This window comes from Aquarana catesbeiana, linkage group LG13 (assembly GCF_042186555.1).
Source record: "Aquarana catesbeiana isolate 2022-GZ linkage group LG13, ASM4218655v1, whole genome shotgun sequence".
Taxonomy (NCBI): Eukaryota; Metazoa; Chordata; class Amphibia; order Anura; family Ranidae; genus Aquarana; species Aquarana catesbeiana.
The window spans coordinates 172246197-172259509 of record NC_133336.1 but is presented as its reverse complement, the minus strand read 5'-3'; the positions used below and the strand labels follow the sequence as shown (position 1 = coordinate 172259509).

General features: G+C 42.0%; 1 protein-coding gene across 1 annotated transcript in view; it reads left to right on the top strand.

Moving 5' to 3' along the window:
* The first annotated feature begins 1835 nt into the window (after positions 1-1835).
* LOC141117579 (SH2 domain-containing adapter protein D-like) overlaps positions 1836-13313 on the top strand; it is a 46505-nt gene continuing 35027 nt past the window's right edge. The window contains exons 1-2 of the mRNA XM_073610492.1: positions 1836-2135; positions 2383-2503. Coding sequence (XP_073466593.1) covers positions 1842-2135; positions 2383-2503 — 415 coding nt within the window. The 5' untranslated portion in view covers positions 1836-1841. The remainder of the gene's footprint in view (positions 2136-2382; positions 2504-13313) is intronic.

The window sequence follows — 13313 nt, the reverse complement described above, 5'->3', positions numbered from 1 at the left end:
CCCAAAATCCAGAAAGTGGTAGGTGATGCAGCCTGCCAACCTTATCTAAAATCCAGAAATTGGTAAGTAATGCAACCTGCTAACCCTACCCAAAATTCAGAAAGTGGTAGGTGATGCAACCTGTCACCCTTACCCAAAATCTAGAAGTTGATGGGTGATACAACCTGCCAACCTTACCCCAAATCCAGAAAGTGGTAGGTGATGCAGCCTGTCAGCCTTACCCAAAATCCAGAAGTTGGTAGGTAATACAACCTGACAACCTTAACCAAAATCTAGAATGCGGTAGGTGATGCAACCTGTCAACCTAGCCCGAAATTCAGAAGTTGGCAGATGATATCCCCTGCTTACTTTTACCCAGAATATCAGTATTGGATGGAACAGTAATTTAAAGATTAGTAGTTATCAGCAGTAATAAAGGATTGTAATAGAGATAATTAACCTCATCCAGGCTCAGTGACTGTAACCTTAAAACAGATGGAGGTATAGGCTAATTACTACCTTTCATTGTGGCTTCCAAAAAAAAAAGATTTAGTGACAAAAGCCCTAATGTATAGTGCCCTAGAGGACATAGAAGCATGATGGTTCCAACTGCCTGGGGTCAAACCATCTGTCATACAAATAGAGTGTTTAAAAGAGGGATCAACAAAATATAAAGGTAACAGATAATGCTGACTGTGATGTGGATACAGACAGTATATATTCCAGGTACACCAAATGTTGTTGTGTAAAACATATTGAGTCTATTGAAGGAAATGACTTTTTCTTAACCATTCCTTTTTCTTCTCCTTTTGAATTTCATCAAGTTATAGTTTTTTCATATAATGTACAGTGATTAGTGGATAACCGTGTTGGGTAGGAATGTTCCAGTCAACAACTATTCTCAGACTATTCCAACTTTAGTTTACTGAAATTAGCATTTACCTTAAATTGTATATGCAGCCATTACTCAAATGTGCCCCTACCCCCACACACCTTCACTCACCCAGCACTATTGTTTTCTTTTACCTTGTTCATGTAGCAAGAAACCATTTTTATTATTCCTTGTGACATTATCACCAGACTTAAGCTGACCATAGACAGTCAAAATCTTGGCCGAGGAACCGGCCGAGAGTCTAACCATGTATGGGCAGGCTGAATGTACCCAGGTTGATGGATCGGCCAACCTGAGTACAACCAGCCTGCCGGACTATACAAGCAATTATCACTAGCGGCTGTTATAGCCGCTGGCAATAATCACTGTGTTCGGAAGCCATTCCCGCCGGGAGAACACAATAGCTTGGCAGGAGGGATTGCCTGTCAACACTGTCTGTGTTGATGGGGGAATTGCGCAAATTTCTTTCCTGCAACCTGTGTTTGCAGGTAAGAAATTTGCTCTGTCTAGGGCCAGCCTTTGAAAATTCTTGCAGGTCTATTGCTGGGAGGTCAGTTCCTATTAATGTAGCCCTCCCCCCTACATTTCCTAAAAGCTCTTTGCCTTCACAGTATGTGGCCAGGTTCTTCAGAGTTAAGGTAGCAGTATTGTTTCCCTGGCAAAAGACTTATATGCATGTGGCGTAGGGCAGGCAGAGATGGAGGATAGGTGGTGTTCTATGGTCCAGCAGGTCAACACTAGTTGGGATTTCAGAGCAGCAAGGAAACTGTTTTGTCAACCCAATCAAGAAATCATGAGCCCCCTGGATTTCTGGCAGATCAACAGATCTCCTGTACTTGCAGCATTTATAAAAGCATGAAACGTGGATATGTGCATGTATTCAAGAGAGGTACCAAAAAAAAATTGCCCTCACATACAGTAGGCTTTAACCCTGTCTCTCTTTTTTTTTTTTGGTCTAGACCAAGTCTCAATGGCAAGGTGGCTAAAGGATTACTTACATTTTGGGAGCAAGAAGTCTCCACCACAGCCTCCAAAGCCCGACTACACAGAGAGTGAAATACTTCGTGCCTACAGAGCTCAGAAGAGCCTGGATTTTGAGGATCCTTATGAGGAGAAGAACAATGACAAGGGACTGTTGGGTTCTCCATCCAGGATGGATGATTTGCAACTGATTGTATCTCCTAGACACCGTCTTATCAAGGTGGAGCCATCAGAATATCAGAGGAGGCCTCATCTAGGTTTAGAAGAAGAGCCTGGAGGAAAGGTCAGGTGCTAATTAGGACAGGGGTTGGGCAACAGTCATTTCAAATGGCAAAAATATTTGGTAAAAACTTTGGGTACAGAAAGGATTGCCAAGAAAAAAAAGTACTTACTGTTTCCTTACTAATGAATATAGTTTAACTCAAAATGACACATACTGTATATATTTAAGGACTATAGTATAAATTTATGTAACTAGTGTATTTACAGGAACAGCCTGTTTTATATGTGTTTTATTGTTCATGGCGTAGGTCAGTAACGTCAGTGACTACTCAAACCCCTTTGATATGAAGAACAAATGTATTTTTAATCATGAAGAAATGGAAGATACAAGTTACATGGAACCATATGACGATCAGAGACCTCTGGGAGGTAAACTATTTACTGTAAACTATTCACTTTTTATATTTTTTAATATCTGTTAATAATCTTTTAAGACTTAAAGAATATGTCAAGGCAAAATAAACAAAAATATGTTGTAAATCTTTGCCATACATGCAATTTTCTGTGTTTTTATCTCTTTAATCCTTTTGCTGCCAGAGTAATTTTTGACTTTTTTTTATGCACACATAATAAATTCCACGATTTAGGCCTGAAGATTAGTTGAATTCCCCTAAAACATTTTCATAATTTCTGAAGCAGAGATCCTGTGAAATAATTATTGGTGGGTGCAATTTGTTTTATTTCACATGATATTAGGGCACACAATATAATATCCATTTTTTTGGAGAAAATATAAATAATGAGGTTGCTTTGAATAAATAGATACCAAACAAGTCAAGCCTTTCATTTTTTTATGCCCATGACACAGCTACAAAATAGGGTACTCATATTTGTCTATAGGCAATGTTTTTTTATTACGATTTTTCACCCAGTTAATGAACTGAAATTGTATGTTTTATTATTCAGATTCTCACATTTGCCTGATGTTCTTGTATATTGATTATCTATTCCATATTACCTGACATCAATTGTTATACAGCCAATACTATTGGCTGTTGGGTATTTGGTTTTAGCTATGACCCTGAGGAGGGGATATTGTACTGATTTGGAAATGTCCTTATGTTTGCCATAGCCCTGATGAAGGGGGCATATTTGGACTCCTGAAATGTGTTGACTACTTTTTGGATTGTCCCCATGACTTTTATTGGATTAAAGTTGTATCTGGACTTCCTAGCAGTGGTGTGGCGCTTCAGTTTCCATTTAAATTCCATAGTTTGGAATAGCATAGCAGAGAACTGTGGCAGTCTGCAGGGATGTGAGAGGGAGAGGCATGTCAGTACATGCGCAGACATGCTGCAAGTCTCTGCCAGGCTCTATGAACTAGCATTGAGAACTGCAGCAGTCTGCACAAACACGAGGGGGAGCAGATATTCTGCAAATCTTTGTCAGGATCCATAGACTGTAAGAGAACTGCAACGGTGCTGGGAAATAGCCTAGGCGGGTATTCTGGAAGCCACATTTTTGCCCTTCCAGTGGGGCTGTGCTCACACTACACGGGTTAATTGCTAGTTTTTGTCTAGGGGAGAGGAGAAAGGATATAGATCAGCCATTTTCAACCAGGGTTCTGTGGAACCCTGGGGTCCCTCCAGAGGTTGCTAGGGGTTCCTTGAGCTGTGGCTGATGAACCACCTATTTGATGATGTCTACAGATTTCAAGGTTCAGCACCACTTGACAAAGCCAGCAGCATGTCACCAAATATCTTTTTAGCTGTCTTTAACCACTTCAGCCCCGGAAGGATTTACCCCCTTCCTGACCAGAGCACTTTTTACGATTCGGCACTGCGTCGCTTTAATTGCGCAGTCATGCAATGCTGTACCCAAACGAAATTTGCGTTTTTTTCTTCCCACAAATAGAGCTTTCTTTTGATGGTATTTGATAACCTCTGCCGTTTTTATTTTTTGCGCTATAAACGGAAAAAGACCGAAAATTTTGAAAAAAAATGATATTTTCTACTTTTTGTTATAAAAAAAATCCAATAAACTCAATTTTAGTCATACATTTAGGTCAAAATGTATTCGGCCACATGTCTTTGGTAAAAAAAATGTCAATAAGTGTATATTTATTGGTTTGCGCAAAAGTTATAGCGCCTACAAACTAGGGTACATTTTCTGGAATTTACACAGCCTTTAATTTATGACTGCCTATGTCATTTCTTGAGGTGCTAAAATAACAGGGCAGTACAAAACCCCCACAAATGACCCCATTTTGGAAAGTAGACACCCCAAGGAAAATGCTGAGAGGCATGTTGAGCCCATTGAATATTAATTTTTTTTGTCCCAAGTGATTGAATAATGACAAAAAAAAAAAAAAAATTACAAAAAGTTGTCACTAAATGATATATTGCTCACACAGGCCATGGGCATATGTGGAATTGCACCCCAAAATATATTCAGCTGCTTCTCCTGAGTACGGAGATACCACATGTGTGGGACTTTTTGGGAGCCTAGCCGCGTACGGGGCCCCGAAAACCAATCACTGCCTTTAGGATTTCTAAGGGCGTAAATTTTTGATTTTACTCCTCACTACCTATCACAGTTTTGAAGGCCATAAAATGCCCAGATGGCATAAAACCCCCCAAATTACCCCATTTTGGAAAGTAGACACCCCAAGCTATTTGCTTTGAGGCATGTTGAGTCCATGGAATATTTTATATTTTGACACAAAATGCGGGAAAGTGACAATTTTTTTTTTTTTTTTGCACAAAGTTGTCACTAAATGATATATTGCTCACACAGGCCATGGGCATATGTGGAATTGCACCCCAAAATAAATTTAGCTGCTTCTCCTGAGTATGGGGATACCACATGTTTGGGACTTTTTAGGAGCCTAGCAGCGTACAGGGCCCCGAAAACCAATCACCGCCTTCAGGATTTCTAAGGGTGTAAATTTTTGATTTCACTCTTCACTGCCTATCACAGTTTCGGAGGCCATGGAATGCCCAGGTGGCACAAACCCCCCCCCAAATGACCCCATTTTGGAAAGTAGACACCCCAAGCTATTTGCTGAGAGGCATGGTGAGTATTTTGCAGCTCTCATTTGTTTTTGAAAATGAAGAAAGACAAGAAAAAAAAATTTTTTTTTCAATTTTCAAAACTTTGTGACAAAAAGTGAGGTCTGCAAAATACTCACTATACCGCTCAGCAAATAGCTTGGGGTGTCTACTTTCCAAAATGGGGTCATTTGGGGGGGTTTTGTGCCACCTAGGCATTCCATGGCCTCCGAAACTGTGATAGGCAGTGAAGAGTGAAATAAAAAATTTACGCCCTTAGAAAGCCTGAAGGCGGCGCTTGGTTTTCGGGGTCCCGTACGAGGCTAGGCTCCAAAAAAGTCTCACACATGTTGTATCCCCATACTCAGGAGAAGCAACAAAATGTATTTTGGGGTGTAATTTCACATATTCCCATGGCATGTTTGAGCAATATATCATTTAGTGACAACTTTGTGCAAAAAAAAAAAAAAAAAAATTTGTCTCTTTCCCGCAACTTGTGTCACAATATAAAATATTCCATGGACTCGACATGCCTCTCAGCAAATAGCTTGGGGTGTCTATTTTCCAAAATGGGGTCATTTGGGGGGGTTTTGAACTGTCCTGGCATTTTATGCACAACATTTAGAAGCTTATGTCACACATCACCCACTCTTCTAACCACTTGAAGACAAAGCCCTTTCTGACACTTTTTGTTTACATGAAACAATTATTTTTTTTGCAAGAAAATTACTTTGAACCCCCAAACATTATATATGTTTTTAAAGCAAATGCCCTACAGATTAAAATCGTGGGTGTTTCATTTTTTTTTTTTTCACACAGTATTTGCGCAGCGATTTTTCAAACGCATTTTTTGGGGAAAAAACACACTTTTTTAAATGTTAATGCACTAAAACACACTATATTGCCCAAATGTTTGATGAAATAAAAAAGATGATATTAGGCCGAGTACATGGATACCAAACATGACATGCTTTAAAATTGCGCACAAACGTGCAGTGGCAACAAAATAAATACATTTTTAAAAGCCTTTAAAAGCCTTTACAGGTTACCACTTTGGATTTACAGAGGAGGTATACTGCTAAACTTACTGCCCTCGATCTGACCTTCGCGGTGATACCTCACATGCATGGTGCAATTGCTGTTTACATTTGATGCCAGACCGACGCTTGCGTTTGCCTTAGCGCGAGAACAGGGGGGGGGGGGACAGGGGTGCTTTGCTTTTTTATCTTATTTTTAAACTGTTCCTTTCATTTTTTTTTTTAAATCATTTTTATTGTTATCTCAGGGAATGTAAGTATCCCCTATGATAGCAATAGGTAATGACAGGTACTCTTTTTTGAAAAAATTGGGGTCTATTAGACCCTAGATTTCTCCTCTGCCCTCAAAGCATCTGACCACACCAAGATCGGTGTGATAAAATACTTCCCCAATTTCCCAATGGCACTGTTTACATCCGGCGAAATCTAAGTCATAAAATGCTCGTAGCTTCCGGTTTCTTAGGCCATAGAGATGTTTGGAGCCACTCTGGTCTCTGATCAGCTCTATGGTCAGCTGGCTGAATCACAGGCTGCATTCTCAGGTTCCCTGTTGAGACAGGAGAGCCAGAGAAAAACACGGAAGACGGTAGGGGAGGGGGGGGCATTCCCTCCCACTGCTTGTAAAAGCAGTCTAGAGGCTAATTAGCCGACAGGATTGCTTTTACATGAAAGCCGACCGCTGGCTGAAAAGAATGATACCAAGATGATACCTAAACCTGCAGGCATCATTCTGGTATAACCACTCAAAGTCGTGAATGGCGTACCTGAAGACAAAAAAATGGTTAACAATAAAGCACAGTAAACGGTAAAGTATAAAAAATTGCATACCTGAAAAGCAAACATGATAAAACATAATAACAATAAAACATTGCAGAATACAATACAGTAAAAAAGAGCAGAACAATAGAGAGAGAATAGAGAGAGAGAGAACAATAAAACGACAACTATTTTTTTTTATTTTATATTTTTGTTTGTGTTGTTTTTTTTTTTTACACTTGTTTTTGTAACTAACTTCTATAACTGTAACCGGTTCCAGGTTCGGGTCTCTCAAAATGCGATGGCATCTTGGGAGACCCTGTGAAAGTGTGCCTAGTCTGTGCAATGCTGTACCCTACGCTAATACTCAACTAGTGAATGGTAGCGTTCAAAACATTCACCAATGCAAAGACCAGGATTGTCCGGACAGGAGGGACAATAATAGTGGGTGTCACGCCTATATCCGCGTTTGCTGCAGACACGACATCTTTTTTGGGGGGGGTTCGTTGGGTAGGGGTACTCGGGAGGACATAAAAATGCCTCTCATGCAGCTGACTGCATTTGGTTGGGGATGTGAATGGGGGAAGTACAGGTACTGCAGAAGTGGTGGGTTCCCAATTAGGATTGGCGAATGCAGCAGGAAGGGCATTATGGGCACGACGGGCCTGTTTGTCTTCTTCTTGGTGGCAGCGGGACACTACTTGTGCTTGCCACCTCACCAGCTTGAACTGCACTTATGGAACTCGCCACGTCACCAAGTGTTACTGCAGTGCTGGTTTGACTACAACAGGGGTGTACTAGGCCTGGTGCTTGCCAGTTCACCAAAACGCTACCAAAAAAAAACCTGTTATCGATCGCAGGGATCAGGCCTGACTCTACGAACGCTGCAGTTATGCATTTAGTGTTTTGTAAGTGACAGTGATCGATCGATACTGCACTTGGGCCAGGCGGAGGGGCAAAACGCAGGTGCTAGCAGGTATCTGGGCTGATCCCGCTAACACTGCATTTTTGGGAACCCTAAACTGCTGGGGATGCTAGTATAGATCTGATCGGATCAGATATTGATCCGTTCAGATACTATACCACTAAGGGAGGTGTACGGTGCGTGCGTGGGTGTTAGCGGTACTGGCGCTAACCTGACGCTGCTTGGGGCTAGTGTTTTCCAGTTCACCAAAACGCTACCAAAAAAACTGTTGGCGATCGCAGGGATCAGGCTTGACTCTGCGAATGCTGCAGTTATGCGTTTAGTGTTTTGTAAGTGACAGTGATCGATCGATACTGCACTTGGGTGGGCTGGGCTGGGCCGGGCGGAGGGGCAAAACGCAGGTGCTAGCAGGTATCTGGGCTGATCCCGCTAACACTGCGTTTTTGGGATCCCTAAACTGCTGGGGACGCTAGTATAGATCTGATCGGATCAGATATTGATCCGTTCAGATACTATACCACTAAGGGAGGCGTATGCTGCGTACGTAGGTGTTAGCAGTACTGGCGCTAATCTGACGCTGCCTGGGGCGACGCATATCACCGCCGGGCGATCAGGGGGTAAACCTTTATTCGGTAATAAACGACGGGTGCCCTGACACTATAAAAAATAAACAAACTAACCAGCGTCACCCGTAACGGTTATACGGTGATCAGTGGTGAAAGGGTTAACTAGGGGGCAATCAAGGGGTTAAAACATTTATTAGATAGTATATGGGGGTCCCTGTCACTATAAAACGCTGACGGCGAACCTAAATATTTAGCTCCCTAACTAGCGTCACCAGCGACACTAATACAGCAATCAGAAAAATGATCGCTTAGCGACACTGGCAACAGGGGGTGATCAAGGGGTTAAAACTTTGTTAGGGGGGTAACCTAGACCTAAAGGGGGCTAACCCTAACTGCCCTAACACAGTAACTGTCACAAACTGACACCATGCAGTAATCAGAAAAAAAAAAAAAAAAAACTGCTTGGTGTCAGTGTGACAGGGAGGGGTGATTGGGGGGTGATCGGGGGTGTAATGTGTGCCTGGCATGTTCTACTGTGTGTGTTTGTGTTTTACACTCACAGTGATGTCTTCTCTCCTCGGCGCCGGAACGGAAAATACAGAGCCGAGGAGAGATGACATAATTTCCTTTGCTGCTGTTTAGCATACAGCAGCAAAGGAAGATTCTTATTGGCTGGGAGTGATCGTGAGGGGGGGCCACGAACGGATGGTCTCCCCCTCACCTCTCATCACTCCCAGTCACAAGCTGACCGCCTCGGGCACCGGGGGGGGGGTCCGCGGGAGGCAGATCACGTATGGGTACGTGATTCTGCCTGCCCGTGCCATTCTGCCGACGTATATTGGCGTGAGGCGGTCGGCAAATGGTTAAGGGTGGCATTCTGAGCACCACTTTAAGTGGACATTCTTCCTATTGACCACCAATGTAAGGAGCATTGTTCCTATTGAGCCCTGATGATTTGGTTTTAGGAAGGGTTCCTCGAGACATGAAAATTATTTTTGGGGTTCCTCTAGGGTTAAAAGGTTGAGAAAGCCTGATATAGATACTTACCTGATCCTCCCCACACAAGACCGATCCCTGCAGTTCCTAGCTGTCTTGAGCAGTGAACTGTTAATGCTGTCGTCATCAAGCCTAGAGCAGGCTCCATACACCTGATCTGGACACGAGGACGCCGGGAACAGTCTACCGCTGGATTGTGCGGTGGAGCTTTAACAAAAACTTTTTCAGCAATTATGTTGAAGTGGGAGCAGATTGGAAGATTTTTTTTTTTAATGGGTGATGGTCTGCTTTAACATACACTATATTGCAAAAAGTATTGGGACACCTGCCTTTACATGCTCATGAACTTTAATGGCATCCCAGTCTTCTGCCGTGTACACACGGTCAGATTTTCAGACGGGAAATGTTGGATGTGAGCTTGTTGTCGGAAAGTCCGACCTTGTGTATGCTCCATCGAACATTTGCTGTCGAACTTTCCGCCAACAAATGTTTGCTAGCAGCAGTGTTAATTTTGTTGACTAAAATATTTTAGTCGACTAAATGAATACTATTTTAGTCGACTAAAATACGACTAAAACTAAAACAACTGAGATGACTAAAATACAACTAAAGCTAAAATAGCATTTTAGTCAAAAAACTAAAACTAAATTGAAATTTGACTTCAAAATTAAGACTGGTCTGTAGTAAATGTTCATACCTCAATAACATAAATAACATATGAGATTTTTCACTCCAGCAGTATATAATGAGTTTGGAAATTGTAAAGAAATTTTTAACTAATGCATTACAATTTAATTACACCCATTAGATTTTAGACTACTAAAATGAGTTTTAGTCGACTAAAATGTACTGGAGATTTAGTCGACTAAATATGACTAAAACTAAAACAATTGCAGAAGACTAAAATGGGACTAAAACTAAAATGCCATTTTAGTCCTAAGACTAATGCCGCGTACACACGACCGTTTTTTCCGTCGGAATGAACTCTGACGGTTTCATCGACGGAGTTCCGCTGAAACGGACTTGCCTACACACATTCACACCAAACGTGATGACGTACGATGGGACTAGAAAAAGGAGGTTCAATAGCTAGTAGCTAATAGCTGCCCTTGCATTGTTTTTGGTCCGTCGGAATAGCATACAGACGAACGGATTTCCCAATAGGAATTGATTCCGTCGGAAAGATTTAAAACATGTTCTAATTCTAGGTCTGTCAGAATTTTCAAAAGTAAAAGTCTGATGAAGCCCACACACGATCGGAATGTCCGATTAAATAATTCCGTCGAACCTTTTATCCCGGAAAGTCCAGTCGTGTGTACGCGGCATAAGACTAAAACTGAATCGAAATTTGCTGCCAAAATCAACACTGGCTAGCAGGTTCTCAAATTTTCCGTCAACAAAACTTTGTTGTCGGAAAGTCCGATCGTGTGTACACAAGTCCGTCGCACAAAAGTTCACGCATTCTCAGGATCAAGCAGAAGGAGCCGCACTGGCTATTGATCTTCCCTTTTCTCGGCTCGTCGTAAGTCTTGTATGTCACAGCGTCCCCATGTTCGTAATTGTTGGCCAACATTTGTGTGACCGTGTGTGTGCAAGACAAGTTTAAGCCAACAACCTTCGAACAAAAATCCACAGTTTTGTTGGCGGAAAGTCCGATCATGTTTACGGGCATTAGTCCTTATTTAGTTGGCCCACCCTTTGCAGCTATAACGGCTTCAACTCTTCTGGGAAGGCTGTCTACAAGGTTTAGGAGTGTGTCTATGGGAATGTTTGACCATTCTTCCAGAAGAGCAGTTGTGAGGTCAGGCACTGATGTGGACAAGAAGGCCTGGCTCGCAGTCTCTACGCTAATTCATCCCAAAGGTGTTCTATTGGTTGAGGTCAGGACTCTGTGCAGACCCGTCAAGTTCCTAAACCACAAACTTGCTCATTCGTATCTTTATGGATCTTGCTTGTGCACCGATTCGCAGTCAAGTTGGAACAGGAAGGGGCCGTCCCCAAACTGTTCCCACAAAGTTGGGAGCAGAATATTGTCCAAATTGTCTTGGTATGCTGACGCCTTAAGAGTTCCCTTCACTGGAACTAAGGGGCCAAGCCCAGCCCCTGAAAGACAACCCCACACCATAATCCCCTCTCCACCAAATGATTTGGACCAGTGCACAAAGCAAGGTCCATAAAGACATGGATGATCGAGTTTGGGGTGGAGGAACTTGACTGACCTGCACAGAGTCCTGACCTCAACCTCGTAGAACATCTTTGGGATGAATTAGAGCAGAGACTGTGAGTCAGGCCTTCTTGTCCACATCAGTGCCTGACCTCACAAATGCGCTTCTGGAAGAATGGTCAAACATTCTCATAGACACACTCCTAAACCTTGTGGACAGCCTTCCCAGAAGAGTTGAAGCTGTTATAGCTGCAAAGGGTGGGCCAACTCAACACTGAACCCTATGGACTAATGCCTCGTACACACGATCGGATTTTCGGCAGGGAATCGTGTGATGACAGACTGTTGGCCTAAACTCCGTAACTTAGTACGCTCCATCAGACAATTGTTGTCCAACTTTCCGCCAACAAATGTTGGCTGGTAGGCTAGTAAAATTTTTGCGGACAACGGTCTGTTGTCAGATTTTCATATCGTGTATACACAAGTCCTTCACACAAAAGTCAAAAGTACAAATACACATGCTCGGAATCAATGCTCACCAAACAGAACATTAGCAGAACATGCCCAAAGGGTGGCGCTCAAGAGCTGAAATTCCACGTAGTACATCACTACGTTCGTGTTTGTTGGCCGACAATTGTGTGCCGTTGGTATGCAAGACAAGTTCCTGGCACACGCCCTTCAGACAAAAGTCTGACACTCTGTTGGCCAACAATCTGATTGTGTGTATGAGGCTTTAGACTGGGATGCCATTAAAGTTCAAAGCTCGTAATCAATGCTCACCAAACAGGACATTAGCAGAAGGTGCCCAAAGGAAATTCCACGTAGTACGTCACTATGTTCGTGTTTGTTGGCCGACAATTGTGTGCCGTTAGTACACAAGACAAGCTCCTGGCACACGCCCTTCGGACAAAAGTCTGACGCTTTGTTGGCCAACAATCTGATCGTGTGTACGAGGCTTTAGACTGGGATGCCATTAAAGTTGTAGTGGAGGTTAACTAGTACAGTATTTATTCATTTTACTAATAATTGTAGTAATTCTAAATTTGCAGCCCCTCTGTTACAGAAGAACCCTAGTAAAAAAAAATCCTTTCTATAAATAAAAAGGCCAGAACTATTTATATCTCTAATTATATTTCATGGGGTTCTTCAAATGTATCTTCATTTCTGAAGCTTAGAAAGCTTCCAAGGTACATATTATCTCCTAACAGACAGAATTGTTAGTTGTCTTTTCCTGATCTTCTTTGAAGTTGGTGGGGGAGGCATGCTGTGTCGTTGCTGACTCCCATCCCATTGTATCATCAGGACTCATACATGACAAAGAAAGGAACCTTCTTATTGACTTACTAGAGAAAATACCTATCCTTCATTTTGGTATGGTTAGAATGACATTCTGAAGAGCAGTGGTTTTATTCTACAGGGTATCCCAAAAGTCTCCATACATAGGAAAAAATGAACAAACTCATATTATATTTTATGTAATAAAATATAAATTATTTAGAAAGAAGTGGCCAACATGTTGAGAATATTTTGTACATTTTTGTAATGAATATTTTGTAAATAAAGGTACATTTAGATACATTTTCCCCATGTCGAATTTTGGGACACCCTGTAGAGCTGGCAATACATCAGAAGAATTATGTAAGAAAATTTTATTTTTTGGAACATCCGCTTAATATTCTAATTGGTCAGTGGGGTCAAACTGACATTTGTTTTGGACCGTAGTGAAAATTTGAAGGAGCAGAATA